Genomic DNA, 23,747 nt, shown 5'->3' on the forward strand with positions numbered 1-23,747 from the left:
TCCGCGGCAGCCAATGGCGGGCTTTATTGCTGCTGGGTTGGGGAGGGGGCGACACCAAACCCCCTCCCAGCCGCCATCTTGGCCCACCGCAAAGGCTCATGGGAAGGATTCGGCCACCGGCACGGAGAAGGTGGCCGAGCTGATGATGAAGACCTTGACGTAATGGACGGCCTGGGGGGGAGGGGGGGGTCAGGGGGGACCCAGGGGTCCGGCCCCCCCCCAGGGGACCCCCCGAGATGACCCACGCATCTGGGGCCCCCCGGGACCCCCCAGGGGACCCTGTGACACCCCCCAGGGGACCCAGGCATCCGTGACCCCCCCGGGGACCCCCTGACACCCCCAGGGGTCCCCCCATGACCCCCGAGGGCACCCAGGCATCTGGGACCCCCAGGGGACCCCCGCGACCCTCGAAGGGACCCAGGTGTCCATGACCCCCCAGGGGACCCCAGTGTCCAGGACCCCCTCATGACCCCCCAGGGGACCCCGGTGTCCATGACCCCCCCAGGGGCCCCCCCATGACCCCCCCCAGGGGACCCAGGCGCCCAGGACCCCCCCGGCCCCCCCCCCCCCGGCCGTACCGCGAAGACGCCGGCGAGGAGGAGGAGGGCGAGGAGGAGGCAGACGAGGGCGAGGAAGACGAGGGGGCAGCCCGGGGGGGGCGTCTGGGGCTGGGGGGCGTCTGGGGAGGGGGAGAGGGGTGGGGTCGGAAGCAGGCCACGCCCCTCGGCCCGCTCTGGCCCCGCCCCCAGCCCCCTGGCTCCACCCCCACCCCAAGCCCCATCCCTGGTACCTGCAAACGCCCTTGGCCACGCCCCTGCGTGATAGGCCACGCCCCCAGCACCCCACCCACAGCCCTGGAGCCCCACCTCAGCCCCGGAGCCCCACCTGAGCCCCTTGGCCCCGCCCACTTACTCATAGCCACACCCTCTGGCTGTGGCCCCGCCCCCAGCCTTCAGGCCCCGCCCCCAGCACTTGGCTCCGCCTCCCCTCTTACCTGGGGCATCACCTTGGCTGCCAACACCCTCTCTGGGCACGTCAGTGGTGATGTCATCAGTGAGGTCATCGCCCGGGCGGATGGGTTCTTTAAGGACCGTGGCGGGTTGCTCCTCTCCAGGCCTGATGTCACCAGTGACGTCATCCTCGGGGCTGACATCACGGCCAGAGAGGGCTCCCGGAAGGGAGGAGGTGACGTCACCACCAATGATGTCATCAAGGTCAGATCCCCGCGTGACATCATCTCGGACATCACCCTTGGGAGTGATGTCATGTCTAGTAATACCACTGGGGATGAAGGAAGTGATGTCATCCTCAGGCATGACATCATCAGCGAAGTCATTCCAAGCGGAGGTATCACCATCGTTCACACAGATGACGTCACCAGTGAGGTCACCAGCAGGTTTGACTTCTTGGCCAGCAATGTCTCCCGGCAGAGAGGAAGTGACATCATCCATGGCAATGATGTCACCAGCAGGGATATCCCCAGGTACAGAAAAGGTAATGTCTTCCCCTGCGATAATGTCATTAGTGAGGTCACTTCCAGGGATGATGTCAACAGCAAGGTCATCCCCAGGAAGGGAGGGAGTAAGATCGTGGCTGGAGATGACATCATCAGCGCCGAGGGCGGAAGGGATGCTGTCCCTGCTGATGATGTCATCAGGGAGGTCATTTCTGGGCATGACGTCACCAGCAAGCTCATCCCCAGGAAGGGAGGAAGTGACATCGTGCGTGGTGATTATTCCACCAGCAAAGATGTCCCCAGCGATGATGTCACCAGTGAGGTCATTCCCAGGGATGACGCCACCAGCAATGTCATCCCCAGGAAGGGACGAAATGACATCAGTCTTGGTGATGACATCACCAGCGAGGGCTTCCTCAGGGAGAAAGGAAGTGATGTTCCCTCTGTCGATGAGGTCAACGATGATGTCATCCCCAGGGACTGAGGAAGCGACATCATCCTCAGCCGTGACATCACCAGGGAGGGAGAAAACGATGTCATCCCTGGTGACGTCGCCAGCGGGGACATCCCCAGGGAGAGCGGAGGGGACGTCACCCCCTGCAGTGACATCACCGGGGCGGGCGGCTGTGATGTCGCCGCTCTCCACGACGTCACAAGGGCCGCGCTCCCCGGGGAGGGCAGTGGTGACATCAGCGGCAACGTCATCGCTGGGGACGTCCTCATCCCCGCTGGGGACGCCCTCGTCCTCCACGGGGGGGGCCGTCACCGTGATGGTGATGCCACCGGCGGCGCAGGTGTCCCCAACGCCCCCGTCCCCCGCGTCCCCCGCAGCTGTGACGTCACTGCCCTTGTCCCCAACGTCCCCCGGGGCTGTGACGTCACTGTCCTTCTCCCTGTCCTTGCCCCCAACGTCCCCTGGGGCTGTGACGTCGCTGCCCTTGTCCCCAGCGTCCCTCAGGGCTGTGACATCACTGTCCTTCTCCCTGTCCTTGTCCCCAACGTCCCCCGGGGCTGTGATGTCACTGTCCTTCTCCCTGTCCTTGTCCCCAACATCCCCCAGGGCTGTGACGTCACTGTCCTTCTCCCTGTCCTTGTCCCCAACGTCCCTCAGGGCTGTGATGTCACTGTCCTTCTCCCTGTCCTTGTCCCCAACGTCCCCTGGGGCTGTGACGTCACTGCCCTTGTCCCCAACGTCCCCCAGGGCTGTGATGTCACTGTCCTTCTCCCTGTCCTTGTCCCCAACGTCCCCTGGGGCTGTGACATCCGCGGCCCCGACGTCCCCATCCCCAATGTCCCTGTCCCCAAGGTCCTTACCTCCAACGTCCCCAACGTCCCTCGGGACAGCGATGTCCCTGTCCCCCTCCCCGGAGACCGGGATGTCCCCAATGTCCCCTGGGATGGGGACATCCCTGTCCCCAGGGTCCTTTAGGGTGGTGACATCCCTGTCCCCCATGTCCTTGTCCCCAGAGCCGGGGATGGCCCTAACGTCCCCAAGGACTGGGACATCCCTGTCCCCAGCGTCCCCGAGGGCTGGGAGCTCCCCGATGTCCTTGTCCCCAGTGTCCCCAAGGGCTGGGACATCCCTGTCCCCAATGTCCTTGTCCCCAACATCTCTTGGGGTGGTGACACCCCTGTCCCCAGCGTCCCCAACATCCCTCAGGCCCGAGACCTGTGTGTCCCCAAAATCCTTGACCCAAGTGGCCCCCGGCTCCTGTGGAGCTGGGACGTCCTTGTCCCCAACGTCCTTGTCCCCAACGTCCCTGACGACCGAGACCTGTGTGTCCCCAGTTTTCTTGTCCCCAACGTCCCCTGGGGCTGGGACATTTCCATTCCTGATGTCCCTTAGAGCTGAGACATCCTTGTCCCCAGTGTCCCTTAGGGTGGTGACATCCCTGTCCCCACTCTCCTTGTCCCTTAGGGTGGTGACATCCCTGTCCCAAATGTCCTTGTTCCCAGGAACTGGGACATCCTTGTCCCCAGTGTCCCTTAGGGTGGCGATATCCTTGTCCCCAATCTCTTTGTCCCTTAGGGTGGGGACATCCCTGTCCCCAACATCCTTGACCAGATGGGCTGGGACATCCCTGTCCCCAACGTCCCTTAGGGTTGGGACATCCCTGTCCCCAACGTCCCTCAGGGTGGTGACATCCCTGTCCCCAACGTCCCTTAGGGTTGGGACATCCCTGTCCCCAACGTCCCTCAGGGTGGTGACATCCTTGTCCCCAGGAACCGGGACATCCCTGTCCCCACTGTCCCTTACGGCCGTGACATCCTTGTCCCCAGTGTCCTTGTCCAGAAGGGCTGGACCATCCCGGTCTCCAACGTCCCTTGGGGTCACAATGTCCCTGTCCCCAATGTCCCTTAGAGCCGGGACAGCCTTGTCTGCAGGGGCTGGGACATCCCTGCCCCCAACGTCCTTTGGGGTGGTGACATCCCTGTCCTCAATGTCCTTGTCACATACGACTGGGACGGCCCCACGCCCCGCGTCACTTGTCACCGGGACGTCCCCGTCCCCGATGTCCTCGTCCCCGAAGCCCGGGACGTCCTCGTCCCCAAAGTCCCCGGTGTCCTCGTCCGCCGGGGCCGCTGTGACGGTGATGGTGATGCCGCTGGCCCAGGGGGTGACGGTGACAGTGTCCATGGGGACACCGCTGTCACCTTCCCCCTCGGGGACGCCTCCAGCCTGTCCCCATGCAGGTTCGGGGTCCGTGGTGACGTCCCCGGGGGTGGCCGTCACCTCCCCGGGGAGGGGACGCGGGGGGACGGCGTGCGAGCACCCCTCGGCCATGGGCAGGGACCTGGGGGGACAGAGGGGACGGGGACGTCACTGGGGGTGGCACGGGGACACGGGACATCCCTGGGGGAGGGAGAAAGGCCACCGGGGGGATGTGGAGGGGACACTGGGGGGGGAGAGGGGACCCCAGGGAGAATGAGGGGACATAGGGGGGACAGAAAGGACCCCAGGAGGGACAGGGGGACATGGAGGAGACATGGGGGGACAGAAGGGGACACACGGAGAGGACACAGGGGACCCCAGGAGGGACAGGGGGACATGGAGGGGACACGGGGGACCCCAGGAGGGAAGGGAGGATGTGAGGGGACACCAGGAGGGATGAGGGGACATGGAGGGGACAGAAGTCCCCAGGAGGGACGGGGGGACACGGAGGGGACGTGAGGGGACACCAGGAGGGATGAGGGGACGCACAGGGGACATGGGGAGATGGTGGGGAGGGGCCGGGGGGGACACGAGGGACCCCGAGGAGGGACCAGGGGACAGAGGGGACCCCAGGAGGGACAGGGGGGGACAAGGGGACACACGGGGGGGGTGACAGGTACCTGAAGTGACAGCAGGTGACAACCCTGGGGGTGCCGGTGTCGGCGACAGGATCCTGCGACCGACTTTGGGGGGGTCCCGGTGCCAGTTTCGGGGATGCCGGTGCCGGTTACAACATCGCGGTGCCGGTGCCGGGGCTCGCGGTGACAGTTATGACGTCACCACCGCAGCCGGTCTCCAGGAACCGGGTTTTGGGGTGCCGGTGATGATTTCGGGGTGCCGGCAGCTCCCGGATCCCGCCGGCGGCTGGGGATCCTTGAACCAGATCCACTGGCGAGAAGGGGCGGAGCCCGGCTGCCTGGATCCCCGCCCCCTCCCTCCCCCCCCCCCCATCGCTCGGCTGAGACCGCGCAGCTCGTGACACGTCCCCGACCAGAAAGAACGAGGCGGGGGAAGTCGTTACGGGGTTCCCCCGGGGTGGGGGGGGGGGGGAGCGGGGGGTTTATTGGGTCCCGGGGTCCCCCCGAACGCCTGGGTCCCCTCCCCGCACACCAGGGTCCTCGGGGGGGTCCAGGGCTTCCAGCGCTTGGGCCAGGCGGGCAAGCTCGGAGCGGAGAATGGCAACCTAGGGAAAGGGGGGGGGGGGGGGGGGGAGCGTTAATGAGGGCAGCGCTAATGAAGCCGCCCCCCCCCCCATGCTAAGGAGGTTAACGAGCCCCCCCCCGGCCCCTGGAGTCGTTGGGGGGGCGGGGCCTGAGCGCCAGGAAGGGGCGGTACCTGCTGGGCCCCCCCGGGGCTCTCGAGGCGCCGCTGGAGGCTGCGGCTGCGGGCGCGCAGCTGGGCCCGGGCGGCCGCCGGCTCCACCAGCCCCTGGGGGGGACAGGAGGGAAAGGGGGGGTCCCCCGCTATCCCACAGGGCCTTGGGGGGACCCCCCCGCTATCCCACAGTGCCTTGGGGGGACCCCCGCTGTCCCATAATGCCCTGGGGTCAGCTTAGGTCCTCCCCGGTTCTCCCAGGGTTCTTCCCATCATGGCCCCCAGCATCCCACAATGCCCTGGGGTCCCCCAGTGTCCCATGATACCCTGGGCTGCCCTCCAAGTCCTCCAGCGTCCCACAATGCCCTGGGGTCCCCCAGTGTCCCATGATGCCACTGGGTCCCCCCCCCAAGTCCTCCAGCATCCCACAATGCCCTGGGGTCCTCCTCCAAGTCCTCCAGCGTCCCACAATGCCCTGGGGTCCCCCAGTGTCCCATGATGCCCCTGGGTCCCCCCCCAAGTCCTCCAGCATCCCACAATGCCCTGGGGTCCCCCAGTGTCCCATGATGCCCCTGGGTCCCCCCCAAGTCCCCCAGCATCCCACAATGCCCTGGGGTCCCCCAGTGTCCCATGATGCCACTGGGTCCCCCCTCAAGTCCTCCAGCATCCCACAATGCCCTGGGGTCCCCCAGTGTCCCATGATGCCCCTGGGTCCCCCCTCAAGTCCTCCAGCATCCCACAATGCCCTGGGGTCCCCCAGTGTCCCATGATGCCCCTGGGTCCCCCCCCAAGTCCTCCAGCATCCCACAATGCCCTGGGGTCCCCCAGTGTCCCATGATGCCACTGGGTCCCCCCCCCCAAGTCCCCCGCGTCCCACAATGCCGCGGGGCCCCCACTCACCCGCAGGCAGAGGTAGACGTGGGTGTCGGGGCCCGCGGGTGCCCCCACCCAGCCGGGGCCCGGCTCTGGCTCCGCCCCCAGGGGGAGGAGCTGCAGAGGCCCCGCCTGCGCCAGGGCCTGGAGGGCGGGGCCCAGCGCCGCCAGCGAATCCTGCGCCTCCGTTGGGCACCGCACCGCCACTGCGCAAGGCATGCTGGGATAGCCCCGCCTCCAAGCGTGGCCGCCTACGCCCCGCCCCCTAACATGGCTGCCCCCACCTGGGGAGTGTGGGGAAACATGGCTGCTCCCCCGAGCCCGGGGCATGCTGGGATTGCCAGGCCTCCAGCCCTGCTCCCTGTGGTGGGCTGGGCAACATGGCCGCCTCCAGTGGGAGCCGCCATCTTGGGGCATGGGGGAGGAGCCAGGGGCATGCTGGGACTTGTAGTCCCCCATGGCAGCCATCTTGACTCTACCTGGCTGCCCCAGGGCATGCTGGGACTTGTAGTCCTCCACAGCCCCAGCAGCCATCTTGGGGGCCCCAGTGCATGCTGGGAGCTGTTGCCCTCCCCCTTAGCCCTGGCAGCCATCTTGGTTGGGTCCCAGCACCCAGTGGTCCCCTCCCAACCCCACCCAGGCAGCCATCTTGGGTGCCCCAAGGCATGCTGGGACTTGTAGTCGCCCACCACCATGCTGGCAGCCATCTTGGGTGCCCCAAGGCATGCTGGGACTTGTAGTCGCCCACCACCATGCTGGCAGCCATCTTGGGTGACCCAAGGCATGCTGGGACTTGTAGTCCCTCCACACTCTGGCAACCATCTTGGGTGCCCCAAGGCATGCTGGGACATGTAGTCGTGTGGGTGGGTGTGTCCCCGGCGGCCATCTTGTCCCCCAGCCGCCGCACTCACCGGGGGGCCGGGCAGCGCCGAGGCGAAAGGTGTCCCGCAGGGCTCGCGCCGCTCTCACCACCTCCTGCATGGCCGCCACCTCGGCCTCCATCTTGGGACAGCGCCAGTGAGCCTGAGGGGGGGGACAGAGAGGGAAAAGGGGGTGTCAAGGGGGTGCAACCCCCCCCTTGAGCTCCCCCCCCCCCCCCCCCCCCGCAAAGGGCGGCAGCACCCACCAGGCGGGCGGCGTCGGGGAAGGGGGCGAGGCAGAGGGTGGGGGGCGCCGGGGGGGCGCGGGGCAGGCGCTGCCAGAGCTCCTCGCTGAGGAAGGGGGCGAAGGGGGCGAGGAGGCGCAGGCCCAGCTCGGCGCAGCTCAGCAGGGTCCGGCGCGTCTCGGCTGCGGCTGCCGGATCCCGTAGGGCGGGTTTGGCCGTCTCCTGCGGACGGACAGACGGACGGCGGGGGTTAGAGAGGGGGGGGAAACGGTCAAGGAGGCAACGCGGTTTGGGTGAGATGGACGGACGGACGCAGTTGAGCAAGGAGAGGGGGAGCGTTGGAGGAGATGGATGGATGGATGGACGGACAGACGGACGTGGTCAACAGGGTGAGGGTGGACAAAGGTTGAGACCCAAGAGGATGCGACAAGAGGGACGGACAGACGGATGGGGTCAACCACGGGATGGGTTGGGCTCAACGTTCAACAGGTGGGGTGGGACAGATGGACAGACGCACTCAAGGGAGCAGACTAAGGTCAGCGCTCAAGGAGAGCTGATGGATTGGGGCGGATGGACAGACGGACACCATCAACCACACCGAGATGGGTTGGGTTTAACGGCCAAGGAGCTACAACGGGTTGGGTGGGACAGACAGGCGGACGCACTCAGTGGGATACGACTGGGCTTAACACCCAGGGGAGAGGCAAGGGGCCGAGCAGGACAGACAGATGGGACCACGCAGGACAGACGGACGGGGCCACCCACCAGGTAGACGTCGCAGAAGCTGCGCAACCAGAAATGGTGGACGGCGGCGACGGCGCCGTGGACCTCCAGGGCCTCCATCCGCCGCCCGCACTCGCCCACCGCCTGCGCCAGCCGGCTCAGCACCCAGCGGTCCATGGGGTGCTGCGGCACCGTCTGCCGAGGAAGAGGAGGAGGAAGGGTGATGGGTGGGGGGTCCCGAGGCGCTGGACCCCCACCCTGACCTCCACCACCCCACCCTGGTACCTCCTCGGGGGGCTGGGGGACGAAACGCGGCCCCAGAGCGGCGAGGACGAACTTGACGGCGTTCCAGATCTTGTTGCAGAAGTGACGGTAGCTGAGGGCCGTCCCCACGTCCAGGCGGACGTCGTCACCTGGGGACGCAAAGGGGGGGGTCCCCAGGGCGGGGCCAGGGCCACCCCGGGGTGCGGCGGGGTCCCGGCCTTCCCTCCATCCCTTACCGTGGACGTTGTGGGAGCACAGGGCCATGCGGAGGGCGTCGGTGCCGCATTCGGGGATGCCGTGGGGGAACTGGCGCCTCTGGGGGGGGACGGGGAAGGGTTAGGGGGGGACAGGGACAGGTTGGGGGGGGGGGGACAGGGACGGGGAGGACAGGGACGGGGACGGGCCCTACCTGGCCCTCTGTGGCCACCGTGACCTCGTGGGGGTCCAGGATTTTGCGGTGGAGCCTCTCCTGCAGCTCCTGCAAGACAGGAGACCCTACAGTAAACAAAGGGGCGGCGGTGGCCGTGTTGTCACGGGTCTGTCACCGTGGCGTCTCCGTCACCCTCTCTTGGGGTCTCTGGGGGTTTGTTATTGTAGGGTCTCGGAGAAGAGTCGGGCAACACGCTGTGTTTTTGTAGGGTCTCCAGAATGGGGTTTGTTATTATTGGGCCTTCGGGACATAAAAAATATGTTGTTAGAAGGTTTTCAAGGTGAGAGTTTGCTATCGTAGGGTCTCCTGAAACAAGACCTGTTATCGTAGGGTCTCCTGAATGTTATTGTAGGGTCTCCTGAAACAAGACCTGTTATCGTAGGGTCTCCTGAAACAAGACCTGTTATCGTAGGGTCTCCTGAAACAAGACCTGTTATCGTAGGGTCTCCTGAAACAAGACCTGTTATCGTAGGGTCTCCTGAAACAAGACCTGTTATCGTAGGGTCTCCTGAAGGAAGACCTGTTATCGTAGGGTCTCCTGAAAGAAAATCTGTTATTGTAGGGCCTCCTGAAAGAAGATCTGTTATTGTAGGATCTCCCAAAAGATGACCTGTTATTGTAGGGTCTCCTGAATGAATAACTGTTATCGTAGGGTCTCCTGAATGTTATTGTAGGGACTCCTGAAGAAAAATCTATCCTTGTAGGCTGTCCTGAAGCAAAATCTGTTATTGTAGGGTCTCCAAAAAACATGTTGATTGCTACAGGGTTCCCCGAAAGCAGATTTGTTATCGTAGGGTCTCCAGGGGGGTTGTTGGGGGGGGGGGGGGGGGGGGTGTCTGTGCCGGAGGGGGGGGCGTTTGTTGTTGTAGGGTCTGCGGTACCTGGAGGGAGGCGCCGGCGATGACGTCGCGGGGGTCGATGACGTTGCCCAGGGATTTGCTCATCTTGCGCCCGTGGCTGTCGCGCACCAGCGAGTGCAGAAGGACCTGGGTGGGGGAGGGGGACACCAGGACAGACAGCGCTGGGGGACACGGGGGGGGGACACGGGGGGGGACACATGGGACCCCCGAGGGGGGACAGGGACCCCTGGGAGCCTCAAGACACCCTGGAGAGAGGGAAAAGGGGACCCTTGGGGACACTGAGGAGCCCCGGAGTGGGACAGGGACCCCCGAGAAGGAACGTGACAGTCAGAAGAATGGGAAGAAGGGAGCCTTGGGGACACTGGGGACCCCCAGGGGACACAGGGGACCCCCAGGGGACCCCCAGGGATGCCGAGGAGCTCCGAGAAGCAACAAGGAACCAGTAGGAACCCCAAGAACGCACAAGATGGGGAAGAGATGAAGGGATGTTGGGGACACAGGGGGCTGTTGGGGACCCCAAGGGGACACAGGGGGACTCGTGGGGACATTGGCGGGGACACTGCGGGTACCTGGGAGAAGGGCAGGCGCCCGGTGAGCTGCTGGCCCAGCATGACCATGCGTGCTACCCAGAAGAAGAGGAGGTCGCTGCCCGTCTCCAGCACAGTCGTGGGGTAGAAACGCTGCAAGTCGGGGGTCTGGGGACAGAGGGGGGGGACTCGGGGGTGGGGACGCTGTCCCCTGTGTCCCCCCGTGTCCCCTGCGTCCCCCCCGTGTCCCCTCTGCGTCCCCCCCAACTCACCTCTTCGGGCCAGCCCAGCGCGGCGAAGGGGAAGAGCGCGGAGGAGAACCAGGTGTCCAGGACGTCAGGGTCTGCAAGGGTTTGGGGGGGTCAGGGGGGACCCCAAAAGGCCTGGGAGCCTGGGGGGGGGATTTGGGGGGCCCAAAAGGCCTGGGAGCCTGGGGGGGTTAGGGGAGACCCCAAAAGGCCTGGGAGCCTGGGGGGGTTGGGGGAGACCCCAAAAGGCCTGGGAGCCGGGGGGGGGGGGACTGGGAGGACCTGGGGTGATAGAGGGGTGCTGGAGCTGGGTGGGAGGTGGCATGGGGCGCCTGGGGAGGCGGGTGGGGGATTTTGGGGGTGCTGGGCGCGGGCAGGGGGCTGACAGAGGGCGACTGGGGGCCGATGGGGAGGTGTGGAGGGGAAGTTTGGGGTGCTGAGAGTGGGGTTGGGTGCTAGAGAATGATTTTCGGGTGCTAAGGAAGACCAGAGAGTGCTGGGGACGGATTTAGGGGTGCCAGAGCACGGCTGGGGAGGTCCCAAGAGGGTTTTGGGGTGCAGGAGGAAGATTTGAGAGGGCAGAGAAACTTTTAGGGCAACGGGAGAGATTTTGGGGGGACGCAGGGTTGTTTTAGGGTGCACAGGGGAATGTGGGGATGCCAGGGGGATTTTGGGGTGCCCCCCACCCCTCCCTCTCCTCACCTTGCTGGAGCTGGAGCTCGTCGGGGGGGCAGCGGAGGGTGCGGGCGGCGGCGGCACGCGCTTCGGCCTCGCTGCGCCCCACGACCCAGAGTCCCTCGGGGTGCTCGGGGGGGGACCCCGCCGGGGGAACCCCCACCCGGTACGCTGGCACCCGGTGCCCCCACCACAGCTGCCGTGAGAGGCACCAGTCCCTGGGGGGAGCAGGGGGTGATATCAGTGGGGCCCGGATGCCTGGGTGCCCCCCTGGATGCCTGGGTCCCCCCCCAGACACCTGGGTGCCCCCCCGGCCGCCTGGGTGCCCCTCCTGGAGACCTGGGTGCCCCCCTGGATGCCTGGGTGCCCCTCCTGGAGACCTGGGTGCCCACCTCAGATGCCTGGGTCCCACCCTGGACGCCTGGGTGCCCCTCCTGGATGCCTGGGTGCCCACCTTGGACACATGGGTGCCCTCCCTGGATGCCTGGGTGCACTCCTGGAGACGTGGGTGCCCCCCTGGAGACCTGGGTGCCCCTCCCGGACGCCTGGGTGCCCTCCCCAGATGCCTGGGTGCCCCCCTGGATGCCTGGGTCCCCCCCCAGACACCTGGGTGTCCCTCCTGGATGCCTGGGTGCCCCCCCGGATGCCTGGGTCCTCCCCTGGATGCCTGGGTGCCCCTCCTGGAGACCTGGGTGCCCTCCCTGGACGCCTGGGTGCCCTCCTGGACACTGGGTCCCCTCCTGGATGCCTGGGTGCCCTCCCCAGATGCCTGGGTGCCCCCCTGGAGACCTGGGTGCCCCTCCTGGAGACCTGGGTGCCCCCCCGGATACCTGGGTGCCCCCCCGGATGCCTGGGTCCTCCCCTGGACGCCTGGGTGCCCCTCCTGGATGCCTGGGTGCCCACCTTGGACACATGGGTGCCCTCCCTGGATGCCTGGGTGCACTCCTGGAGACGTGGGTGCCCCCCTGGAGACCTGGGTGCCCCTCCCGGACGCCTGGGTGCCCTCCCCAGATGCCTGGGTGCCCCTCCTGGATGCCTGGGTGCCCACCCCTGGACACCTGGGTGCCCCCCTCCTCACCCAACATTGTCCATCCACGTCTTCCAGTTCTTCTCGTGAAATTTGGGGACAAGTTTGAGATGTCCTGATGTCACCGCCTGCGGGGGAAAGGGGAGGGTCACGGATCCAGGCGCCCGGGTGTGTCCCCTCCCCGCCCCTGCCATGTCCCCGTGTCCCTGTCACCTCTTGGGCACGCTGTGCCATCTCCCGGCACCGCAGGAACCACTGGCTCTTCAGCAGGTACTCGATGACATCCCCCGAGCGGCTGCGGGGACATCGAGGTCACCTCAGTCCCTAGGGACGTGTCCCCGTGGTGGGAGGGGACGGACGTGTGTCCTGAAAAGGTGACAGGGAGGGGACAGGGTGGGGACAGCGGTACCTGCACATGGGCAGCGTCATGGCGTGATCCTGGGCGCCGCGGTACAGCCCTCGCTCGGCCAGCGCCGCCACCACCTTCTCCCGTGCCACGAAGCGATGGACGCCCTGGGGACAGGGGACAGAGCTGGGGACATGGGGACAGACAGGACACCGGGAAGTGACAGGAGATAGAGCTGGGGACAGCGGGGACACTGGGAAGTGACAGGGAGCAGAGATAGGGACACAGGGAAATGACAGGAGACAGAGCTGGTGACAGAGGAGACAGCTGGGGACACTGGGAAGTGACAGGGGACACAGGCACAAAGGGGACACAGGGAAGTGACAAGGAACACAGCTAGGGACACAGAGACAGAGGGGACGCAGGCGAGTGACAGGGGACACAAAGGACACAGCTGGAGAGACGAGAAGGGACACTGGGAAGTGAGAGGGGACACAGCCAGGGACATGGGGACAGGAAGGACACACGGAAGCGACCAGGGACAGAGGGGACACAAAGGACACAGCTGGGGACAGAGGGGACACTGGGAAGTGACGGGGACAGAGCTGGGGACACAGGGACGGAGGGGCCACAGCGATGCGGCTGAGGAGAGGGGACGCGGAGGTGGAGGGGACACAGGGAACTGATTGGGGACAGGGGACACGATTTGGGGACACGAGGACGGAAAGGACACGGGGAACGGCAGTACCTGGAGCCACCCCCCGCCCGGGGGACACATGGTGCCATCGTCCCCAATGACGGAGAGCAGGGGCAGCCCGTGGGCCCGGGCCAGCGCCAGGTCAGGGGGGCTGTGCCCCGGTGTCACCTTCACCGCCCCTGCGGGGACCGGGGACGCGTTGTCACCGCTGCTGCCACCCCTGGTCAGCCCCACGGCCACCCTCACCCCCTGCCACCACCCGCTGTCCCCGTGGCCACCCCTCGTCACCCCCACAGCCACTCTCACCCCCTCCCGCTGTCACCCATTGCCACCGCTGTCACCCCCTGCCACCACCAGTGACACCTCCCCTCCCCAAAAAGGAACCAGTCACCTCCCCAAACTGGGACACCCATGCCCAGACCAGTCTCTATCCCTCCCATACTGGTCCCGGTCCCATTACTGGTCCCCATGCCCCCCACCCTCAGTGTAGGTCCCAGTCCTGCCCCCATACTGGTCCCAGTACCGGTGCCACGGGCGGGCTCCACGGCGGGGTCGGTGACGACGGGCAGGAGCTGTCCCGTGAAGGGGTGACAGAGGTGGCGGCCATGGAGGTGCTGGGGGAAGGGGCGGGGTCACTGCAAGCCCCGCCCCTCCCCAGCCAGGCCCCACCCACCAGGCACTGTCTCTTTAAGAGCACCTGGGTCCCACCCCACCGATGCAGGCCCCACCCCTTTGGGGGCAGAGCTAGCCCCCTGACATCACGCTGTGCTGACCAATCCCTGGCAGGCTCCAGGGAAATAAAAGGCTCCACCCCAGATCTCCAAGCCCCGCCCCATCCCTTGGCCCCACCCCCCGAGTCCTTTAAACCCAACAAAGCTCCACCCCCAACAGGAAGACCCCACCCTTTCTAGCCCCAAGCCCCACCCCTTCACCTTATATGGACACACCCTCCCAGGAAAGAGGGGGCGTGGCTATAACCTCACCACCCTCCCAGCCAATGCCTTGCAAGGCAGTCCCGCCCCTGCCACCGAAGCCCCGCCTCCTGCAGGACACTCCACCCCCTGGCTGCAAGCCCCACCCCCTTCCCCAAGCCCCACCCCTTGCCTGCAAACCCCACCCCCCATAAGCTCTGTCCAACCCCTCCCAGAAGCCCCGCCCCCCTTGGCCCTCAGGCTCCGCCCCCCGGAGGAGGCCCCGCCCCCTTACCGTATAACAGGGGTCGTCGGGGTGCACGGCCACGGCCACGTCCCCCAGCATCGTCTCGGGGCGCGTCGTGGCCACCGGCAGCTCCAGGCCTGGACGCGGGGAGGGGACGCGGGGGTCAGGGACACGGGGGGACACCCAAGGACAAAGGGGACACGCCAGGGACACGGGGGGGACACGGGGGACACGCCAGGGACACGGGGGGACACTGAAGGACACGGGGGACACGCCAGGGACATGGCAGGGGACACGGGGGGACACTCAAGGACACGGGGGACACGCCAGGGACATGGCAGGGGACACGGGGGGACACTCAAGGACACGGGGGACACGCCAAGGACACGGGGGGGACACGGGGGACGCGCCAGGGACACAGGGGGACACTCAAGGACACGGGGGGACACGGGGGGACACTCAAGGACACGGGGGACGTGGCGGGGGACACAGCGGGGGGCACGGGGGGGCACTCAAGGACACAGGGGACACGCCAAGGACACAGCGCGGGGACACGGGGGGACACTCAAGGACACAGGGGACACGCCAGGGACATGGGGGGGACATGGGGGACACGCCAGGGACACAGGGGGACACTCAAGGACACGGGGGACACGCCAGGGACACTCAAGGACACGGGGGGACACGCCAGGGACACGCCGGGGTACACCCAAGGACACGGGGGACACGGGGGGACACTCAAGGACACAGGGGACACGCCAAGGACACAGCGGGGGGACACGGGGGGACACTCAAGGACACAGGGGACACGCCAAGGACACAGCGGGGGGACACGGGGGGACACTCAAGGACACAGGGGACACGCCAGGGACATGGGGGGGGACATGGGGGACACGCCAGGGACACAGGGGGACACTCAAGGACACGGGGGACACGCCAGGGACACTCAAGGACACGGGGGGACACGCCAGGGACACGCCGGGGTACACCCAAGGACACGGGGGACACAGGGGGACACTCAAGGACACAGGGGACGTGGCGGGGGACACGGCGGGGGACACAGGGGGACACTCAAGGACACGGGGGACACGCCAGGGACACGGGGGGGGACACAGAGGGACACTCAACGACACGGGGGACACGCCAGGGACACGGCAGGGGACACACACGCGCGCGGCAGAGCACATTGGAGGACCCGGGACCAGGCGGGACGCGCAGGGCCGCGTGCGGAAGGGGACAGGAGGGGACAAAGGGACACTCGAGGCCACGCGAGGGTCCCACGAGCCACTCACCGTCCCCGCCCTCCACGGGGTAAGCGAAGGTGACGAGGACGCCGAAGGTGACGGGTTGGGGACAGCCGGGGACGCGCAGCGCCGTGGGGCCCGTCAGGGTGCGGGGCTCCACCTGCCGAGAGGTGGAGGGGCTCAGCGCACCTCGGGGACACTTTGGGGACACTTTGGGGACACGCTCACCTCCACGTCGGCCAGGGCGGAGCGCAGGGCGCAGGACCAGGTGACAAGACGTCGGTCGCGGTGAATCAACCCGGCCTCGTACAACCGGACGAAAGCCTCCGCCACCGCCCGTGAGAAACCCTGAGGGGACACAGTTGGGGACACCGGGGGACACTGGGGGACACTGGGGGGACCCTTGGGGACCGGGCTTACGGAGTCCATGGTGAAAGCGCAGCGGCTCCAGTCCAGCGACGCCCCCAGCGCCCGCAGCTGCTGCAGGATCTCGTCACCGTGCCTGGCGCAGGGGGGGTGACACGTCCTTGGGGTGTCACCCCGTGCCATTTTGTCACCCCATGCCATTTTGTCACCCCCGTGTCCCCGTTGTCACCCTCACCGGTCTTTCCAGGCCCAGACCTCTTGCAGGAACTGGGAGCGGGTCAGATCCTGACGCCGTAAACCTCGGTGCTGCCACAGCCAGCGCTCCACCACCGCCTGGGGACACGGCGGGGGGACACGTTGGGGACACGGGGGGGGGCGTTGGGGACACGGGGGGGGGGACAGGGGTCTCACCTGGGTGGCGATGCCAGCGTGGTCGGTGCCTGGCACCCAGAGCACGGTCCAGCCCTGCATCCGCCGCCTGCCACGGCACCGTGGGCACCCGCGTTGGGGGGGGGGGGGGGGGGGGGCGGGGGGGGACTGAGCCCCCCCCAGCACCCAGGGGTGACCCCGGGACCCCCCCCAACCCCCAAAGCACCCATGGGTGCCTCCAACCCCCCCCCCCAGGACTCACCAGCACCCCCAAATCTGCCCTTAAGGACCCAAATACCCCCACGGGCCCCAATTTGCCCCCCCCCAGCCCCAAATAACCCCCGAGACCCCCCCAAATACCCCCGGGGGGACCCCATGTGCCCCTCCCAGCCCCAAATGCCCCCAAGGGCCCCAATTTGCCCCCCCAGCCCCAAATACCCCCAAGGGTCCCAATCTGCCCCCCAGCCCCAAATACCCCCCAAATACCCCCAAGGGTCCCAATCTGCCCCCCCGCCCCAAATACCCCCCAAATACCCCCAGGACCCCCCAAATACCCCCAAGGGTCCCAATCTGCCCCCCCGCCCCAAATACCTCCCCAAATACTCCCAAGGGTCCCAATCTGCCCCCCCGCCCCAAATACCCCCCCAAATACCCCCAGGACCCCCCAAATACCCCCAAGGGTCCCAATCTGCCCCCCCACCCCAAATACCCCCCCAAATACCCCCAAGGGTCCCAATCTGCCCCCCCCGCCCCAAATACCCCCCCAAATACCCCCAGGACCCCCCAAATACCCCCAAGGGTCCCAATCTGCCCCCCCACCCCAAATACCCCCCCAAATACCCCCAAGGGTCCCAATCTGCCCCCCCCGCCCCAAATACCCCCAAATACCCCCAGGACCCCCCAAATACCCCCAAGGGTCCCAATCTGCCCCCCCAGCCCCAAATACCCCCAAATACCCCCAGGATCCCCCCAAATACCCCCAAGGGTCCCAATCTGCTCCCCCCAGCCCAAAATACCCCCAAGCCGCCCCCCCCCCCCAATACCCCCACCTGCCCCCCCCCGGCCCCGCTGACCAGCGCACGAGGGCGTCCTGGAGGGCGACGGTGAGCGCGTGGCCCACGTGCAGGGAGCCGGTGACGTTGGGGGGGGGCAGCACCAGGCTGAGCACGTGGCCCCTCTTTGTCACCTGGGGGGGGGACACACACACAGAGAGAGAGACAGGCTGAGACCGGCCACAACTCGCCACAGGAGTGAGCCAAGACCGGCCACCACTCAGTGCAGGAGTGGGTTGAGACCGGCCACCGCTCAGTGCAGGGATGGTGTATTTTTGCCCCCCACGAGTGTTTTCTGCCCCCCCCGGGTGTATTTGCCCCCCCCCCGGGTGTATTTGCCCCCTCCCCCGGGTGTATTTGCCCCACTCACCGAGGCAGGGGGGGTGAAGAGGCCCTGCCGCTCCCACCAGCTGTACCAGGCTGCCTCCACGTAGCGGGGGCTGTAGGCGGGGGGCAGCGCCACCCCCGTGGCTGCGCCCCAAAAGTGTCACCATTGGCACCGTCACAGCCCCGCCCCTGTCACCCCACAGCCCCGCCCCCTGTCACCCCACAGCCCCCCCGTGTCCCCCCCTCGTACCCTTCTTGCCGTCAGGGTCCAGGGGGTGCTGATATTCCACGACGGTTTTGGGGGTCCAGCCCTTGGGGGGCGGTGTTGGCACCTGTGGGAGTGCAAAACCAGTAGAGACCAATACAGACCAATATAAACCAGTATAAATCAGTACAGAGCAATACAAACCAGTATACACCAGTGCTCTCCTCCCCAAAACCCTCCAGCCCTCCCCAGGTGCTCCCAGTGCCCCCCAGCACCACCTCCCCTTCCAGTTCCCCACAACACCTCCCAGTTGTCCCAGTATCCCACATCCCAGTGCGCCCCATCTCCTCCCAGTCCCCCCCCAATTGCCCCCAGTGTCCCCCAACGCCATCTCCCAGTCCCTGCAGCCCTCCCATTCCCCCCCCAGTCGCTCTCCCAGTTGCTCCCAGTGTGTCCCAACCCCTCTCCCAGTCCCCCCAGCCCCTCTCCCAACCCCTCCCAGTTGCTTCCAGCCCCTCTCCCAGTCCCCCCAGCCCTTTTCAGTTGCCCCCAATGTCCCCCAACCCCATCTCCTAGTCCCCTCTGCCCCTCTCAGTTGCCCCCAGTGTCCCCCAGCCCCTCTCCCAGTCCCCCCAGCCCCTCCTAGTTGCTCCCAGTTGCCCCCAGTGACCCCCAGCCCCTCTCCCAGTCCTCTCCAGTTGCTCCCTATTGCCCCCAGTGTCCCCCAGCCCCTCTTCCAGTTCCCCCCAGCCCTTCCCAGTCCCCTCCAGTTGCTCCCAGTTGCCCCCAGCCCCTCCCAGTCCCCCCATACCTGGGGCCCGCTCCCCCCCAGCGCCGCTTTCTCCCGCCGCTGCCTCTGCCGTTTCTCCTTCTGCTCCCGAGCACGGAGCCGGGCCCGCTCGGGGGGGTCCCACGGCGGGGCCGCGGGGCGGGGGGGCCCGGGGGGACCCCCACTGCACCGGGCCCGTTTCCCCACGGGTGCCCCCAGGGCGCGGGGGGCGGCGGTCAGGACACGGGCGAGCGTGGGGGCCGCCATGGCGGGAGGCGGGCAGCAGGACCCAGGAGGCCGGGACCCCGTCACGTGACTGCCCCCCCCCCAGCGCGGAGCAGCGCGGGAAAGAAGGGGCGGGGCCGCGGCGGGGGGGGGGTGAGTGGGGGGGGGGGGGGCACGGATTTGGGGTAATGGGGGGGGGTTGGGGCAGATTGGGGGGGCTGGGGGGCAATGAGGGGACACTGGGGGACAATATGGGGACATTGGGGGGCAATAAGGGGACATCGGGGGGCTGGGGGGGCAGTGGGGGGCAAGAGGGGATGAGGGGGCAATAAGGGGACATTGGGGGACAAGAGGGGCTGGGAGGCACTGGGGGGGCAAGAGGGGACAATAAGGGGACATTGGGGAGCTGGGGGGGCAAGAGGGGCTGAGGGGGCAATAAAAGGACATTGGGGACAATAAGGGGGCAATAAGGGGACAATAAGGGGGCACTGGGGGACAAGGGGGGCAGCGGGGGTCAGTAAGGGGACATTGGGGGACAATAAGGGGACATCAGGGAGCTGGGGGGGCAACGGAGGGGGCAAGAGGGGGTGAGGGGGCAATAAGAGGACGTTGGGGGGCAATGAGGGGACATTAAAGGACAAGAGGGGCTGGGGGGGGGTCAGTCACCCGGTGACACCCTGTCCCCCCCCCTTGGGGGCACCCCCCCCCACCCCCCCGTGCCTCCCCCCCCCCCCAGCGACACGCCATTCCGGGGGGGCTCACCCCGCCGTGCTGCTCCAGTGCCCTCGCAGGTGATACTGGTGGCACTGCTGGTGGCACTGGGGACAGGGGGACAGGGTGAGGGGGGGCCGATGGAGGCCGCCCCCCCGCCCCGGCTGCAGCGGGGGCAGCTGCAGTGCAAGAACCTGCACGAGTTCCTGCGGGGGCTGAGCCCCCCCGTCCTCGACCGCCTCTATGGGCACCCCGCCACCTGCCTGGCCGTCTTCCGGTGAGACCCCCGGCACCCCGACCCCCTTGGGCACCCTGACCCCCCTCTGGGACACCCCGACACCCCCCAGGCACCCTGACCCCACCCTGGGTCTCCCTGACCCCCTTCTGGGGCACCCTGATCCCCCTCTGGGGCACCCCGACACCCCCCTGGGCACCCTGACCCCCCTCTGGAGCACCCCAACACCCCCCTGAGCACCCTGACCCCCTCTGGGGCACCCCGACACCCCTCTGGGCACCCTGAAACCCCCCTGGGCACCCTGACCCCCCTCTGGGCCACCCCGACACCCCCCTGAGCACCCTGACCCCACCCTGGGTCTCCCTGACCCCCTTCTGGGGCACCCTGACACCCCCCTGAGCACCCTGACCCCACCCTGGGTCTCCCTGACCCCCCTCTGGGGCACCCCGACACCCCCTGAGCACCCTGACCCCCCTCTGGGGTACCCCGACACCCCTCTGGGCACCCTGAAACCCCCTGGGCACCCTGACCCCCTCTGGGGCACCCCGACACCCCCCTGAGCACCCTGACCCCCTCTGGGGTACCCCGACACCCCTCTGGGCACCCTGAAACCCCCTGGGCACCCTGACCCCCTCTGGGGCACCCCGACACCCCCTGAGCACCCTGACCCCACCCTGGGTCTCCCTGACCCCCTCTGGGGCACCCCGACACCCCCTGAGCACCCTGACCCCCTCTGGGGCACCCCAACACCCCCCTGGGCACCTTGAACTCCCCCAGCACCCCAACACCCCCCAGGGCTCCCTGACACCCCCCGGTCACCCTGACCCCCCTTCTGGGGCACTCTGACACCCCCACAGTCATCCCGATGCCCCCCCAGGGCACCCCAAAACCCCCAAAGGCTCCCCGACCCCCCGCAGCCACCCTGACCCCCCTAGGGCACCCTAACACCCCTCCTGGGGCTCCCTGACACCTCCCCGGTCACCCTGACCCCCCCCCGAGGCACCCCGACACCCCCCTGGGCGCCCCAACACCTCCCTGGGGCACCCTGACACCCTCTGGGCCTCCCTGATCCCCCCGAGGCACCCCATCACCCCCCCAGGCACCCTGACCCCCCCAGGGCACCCCAACACCCCTCTGGGGCACGCTGACACCCTCAGGGCACCCTGACCCCCCTGAGGCACCCCATCACCCCCCAGAGCACCCCATCACCCCCCCAGGGCACCCTGACCCCCCAAGGCACCCCATCACCCCCCCAGGGCTCCCTGACCCCCCGAGGCACCCCAAACCCCCCAGAGCACCCCATCACCCCCCCGGCACCCTGACCCCTCCCAGGGCACCCCAACACCCCCTGGGGCTCCCTGATCCCCCCCCCCGGGCTTCCTCACCGCCCCCCCCCGCGGAGCCTCCCAGGCCACCCCAATGCCCCTCTAACCCCCTGGAGCACCCCGGGGGTGGGTGGGGGCACCCATGGGTGGCAGGGGGAGGTTTTGGGGTGCCCCCCCTGCAGCTCAGGGCCCCCCGGTGCCCCCCAGGGAGCTGCCGGGGCTCCCTAACCGCCCCCCCCCCAGGCCACCCCAGTCCCTTCTTCCTCACCCCCTACCCCCCTGGAGCACCCCGGGGCAGGGGGGGGCACCCATGGGTGGCGGGGGGGGGGGTTGGGGGGCCCCCCCCCCCCGCCGCTCAGGGGGTCCCCCCCCCCCCCGTGCCCCCCAGGGAGCTGCCGGGGCTGGCGCAGGCGGGGGTGATGCGGATGCTGTTCCTGGAGCAGCCCCTGCCCCAGGCCGCCGTCGCCCTCTGGGTCAAGAAGGAGCACAGCAAGTGGGTGCTGGGGGGGGGTCCCTGAGGGTGCTGGGGGGGGCCCAGGGGTGCTGGGGGGGACGTGGGGGGCCCTGAGGGTGCTGGGGGGTCTTTAAAGGTACTGGGGGAAGCTCTTGGGGAGACCTGGAGGTGCTGGAGGGTTCCCGATGGTGCTGGGGGGGTGGGGGGTCCTGAGGGTGCTGGGGGGCCTGGGTGGGACCTGGGGGTGCTGGAGGGTTCCTGAGGGTGCTGGGGGGGGGGGTCCTGAAGGTGGCCTGGGTGGGACCTGGAGGTGCTGGAGGGTTCCCGATGGTGCTGGGGGGCCCTGGGTGGGACCTGGGGGTGTTGGGGGTGTTGGGGAGTCCCTAGAGGGGGCCCTGGGGGGATCTGTGGGACCTGGGGGGTCCTGAGGGTGCTGAGGGGGACCTGGGGGTCCCTGAGGGTGCTGGGGGGGGGCTTGGGGGAGACCTGTGGGTGCTGGGGGGACATGGGGGGGCCCCGAGGGGGATCTGTGGGTGTTGCGGGGGACTTGGGGTGCTGGGGGGCTCCCTGGGGGAGCCCTGTGGGTGCTGGGGGGCCCAGGGGTGCTGGGGGGGACGTGGGGGGCCCTGAGGGTGCTGGGGGGCCCAGGGGTGCTGGGGGGGACATGGGGGGGACGCCCGAGGGGGATCTGTGGGTGTCGCGGGGGACTTGGGGTGCTGGGGGCTCCCTGGGGAGCCCTGTGGGTGCTGGGGGGGGGTCCCTGAGGGTGCTGGGGGGGACGTGGGGGGCCCTGAGGGTGCTGGGGGGGCCCAGGGGTGCTGGGGGGACATGGGGGGACCCCCGAGGGGGATCTGTGGGTGTTGCGGGGGACTTGGGGTGCTGGGGGGCTCCTGGGGGAGCCCTGTGGGTGCTGGGGGGGTCCCTGAGGGTGCTGGGGGGGCCCAGGGGTGCTGGGGGGACGTGGGGGGCCCTGAGGGTGCTGGGGGGGACATGGGGGGGCCCCGAGGGGGATCTGTGGGTGTTGCGGGGGACTTGGGGTGCTGGGGGGCTCCCTGGGGGAGCCCTGTGGGGGCTGGGGGGGGGGGGCCCTGGGGGTATTGGGAGGTCCCGGGGAGGCTCCCTAGGGATCCCCATGACTGTGGGAGGGCCCCTCTCAGCTTTTGGGGGGGGGGGGCACCCACGGTGGGCACAGGGAGCAGGCGGAGAGCCGGGAGGTGCTGCTGGCGCTGCGGCTGTGGCACCCCCACACCCTGCCGGGGGGGCTGCCGGGGGTGGCCCTGCACCCCAACTTCCGCCAGAACCTGCGGGTCGCCCTGCTGGGGGGGTGAGTGGGGGGGGGGACATGGGACAAGGGGGGGTAAAGTGGGGGACAGTGGGGTGTAATAGGGGCTTGGGGGGGTTACATGGGGTACGGTGGGGGTGACGGGGGTGTAACAGGGGGTGCGTGGGGTGACAGAGGTAGGAGGGGGTAATTTGGGGTGACGGGGGGTAATGGGAATGTAATAGGGGGCACATGGGGTGACGGGGGGTAATTTGGGGTGACATGGTGTAAATGGGGGGTACCTGGGCTCACAGGGGGGTAGTGGGGGTAATTTGGGGTGACAGGGGGTAATGGGGGTGTAATAGGGGGTGCGTGGGGTGACGGGGGAGCATTGTGGGGTAATTTGGGGTGACATGGTGTACTTGGGGGGTACCTGGGCTCGCAGGGGGGTAGTGGGGGTAATTTGGGGTGACAGGGGGTAATGGGGGTGTAATAGGGGGTGCGTGGGGTGACGGGGGAGCATTGTGGGGTAATTTGGGGTGACATGGTGTACTTGGGGGTACCTGGGCTCGCAGGGGGTAGTGGGGGTAATTTGGGGTGACAGGGGGTAATGGGGGTGTAATAGGGGGTGTGTGGGGTGACGGGGGTATTGTGGGGTAATTTGGGGTGACATGGTGTACTTGGGGGGTACCTGGGCTCGCAGGGGGGTAGTGGGGGGTAATTTGGGGTGACAGGGGGTAATGGGGGTGTAATAGGGGATGCGTGGGGTGACAGGGGGGTATTGTGGG

The 23,747-nt window shown here is 68.0% G+C and overlaps 2 protein-coding genes across 5 annotated transcripts in view; one reads left to right on the forward strand and one right to left on the reverse strand.

Annotated features, from left to right (window-relative positions):
- Positions 1-19,751, reverse strand: VARS2 (valyl-tRNA synthetase 2, mitochondrial). 2 transcript variants are annotated; one of them, XM_087729828.1, is made up of 31 exons: positions 19,736-19,751; positions 18,791-19,064; positions 18,025-18,106; positions 17,818-17,918; positions 17,469-17,581; positions 16,438-16,504; positions 16,262-16,359; positions 16,081-16,162; positions 15,889-16,008; positions 15,709-15,820; positions 14,465-14,553; positions 13,782-13,872; positions 13,310-13,437; positions 12,625-12,728; positions 12,429-12,510; positions 12,267-12,343; positions 11,216-11,406; positions 10,538-10,608; positions 10,308-10,433; positions 9,760-9,864; positions 8,858-8,926; positions 8,685-8,763; positions 8,470-8,597; positions 8,227-8,379; positions 7,483-7,683; positions 7,268-7,379; positions 6,384-6,562; positions 5,505-5,597; positions 5,280-5,352; positions 4,790-4,924; positions 4,043-4,251 (listed from the first exon to the last, which is right to left on the reverse strand). In XM_087729828.1, the coding sequence occupies exons 2-31, from the start codon at positions 19,013-19,015 to the stop codon at positions 4,187-4,189; spliced, it is 3,351 nt and encodes a 1,116-aa protein (XP_087585954.1). In that variant the 5' UTR covers positions 19,016-19,064; positions 19,736-19,751; the 3' UTR covers positions 4,043-4,186. The 2 variants fall into 2 exon arrangements, with proteins under 2 accessions (XP_087585953.1, XP_087585954.1); XM_087729827.1 differs by lacking the exons at positions 5,280-5,352; positions 5,505-5,597; positions 6,384-6,562; ... (24 more) ...; positions 18,791-19,064; positions 19,736-19,751 and adding exons at positions 1-171; positions 579-679 and having other exon boundaries at positions 995-4,251; positions 4,790-4,949.
- Positions 19,711-23,747, forward strand: part of GTF2H4 (general transcription factor IIH subunit 4) — a 10,595-nt gene continuing 6,558 nt past the window's right edge. The window contains exons 1-3 of one of the 3 annotated variants that reach the window (XM_087729977.1): positions 19,712-19,961; positions 21,633-21,737; positions 22,891-23,022. In XM_087729977.1, coding sequence (XP_087586103.1) covers positions 19,825-19,961; positions 21,633-21,737; positions 22,891-23,022 — 374 coding nt within the window. In that variant the 5' untranslated portion in view covers positions 19,712-19,824. Of the gene's footprint in view, positions 19,962-21,632; positions 21,738-22,890; positions 23,023-23,747 lie in introns of all 3 variants that reach the window. The other 2 variants (XM_087729978.1, XM_087729979.1) reach the window with 2 other exon arrangements.

The sequence above is a fragment of the Nipponia nippon genome, unplaced genomic scaffold (assembly GCF_047370975.1).
Source record: "Nipponia nippon isolate SJK-2023a ecotype South Korea unplaced genomic scaffold, ASM4737097v1 scaffold_47, whole genome shotgun sequence".
Taxonomy (NCBI): domain Eukaryota; kingdom Metazoa; phylum Chordata; class Aves; order Pelecaniformes; family Threskiornithidae; genus Nipponia; species Nipponia nippon.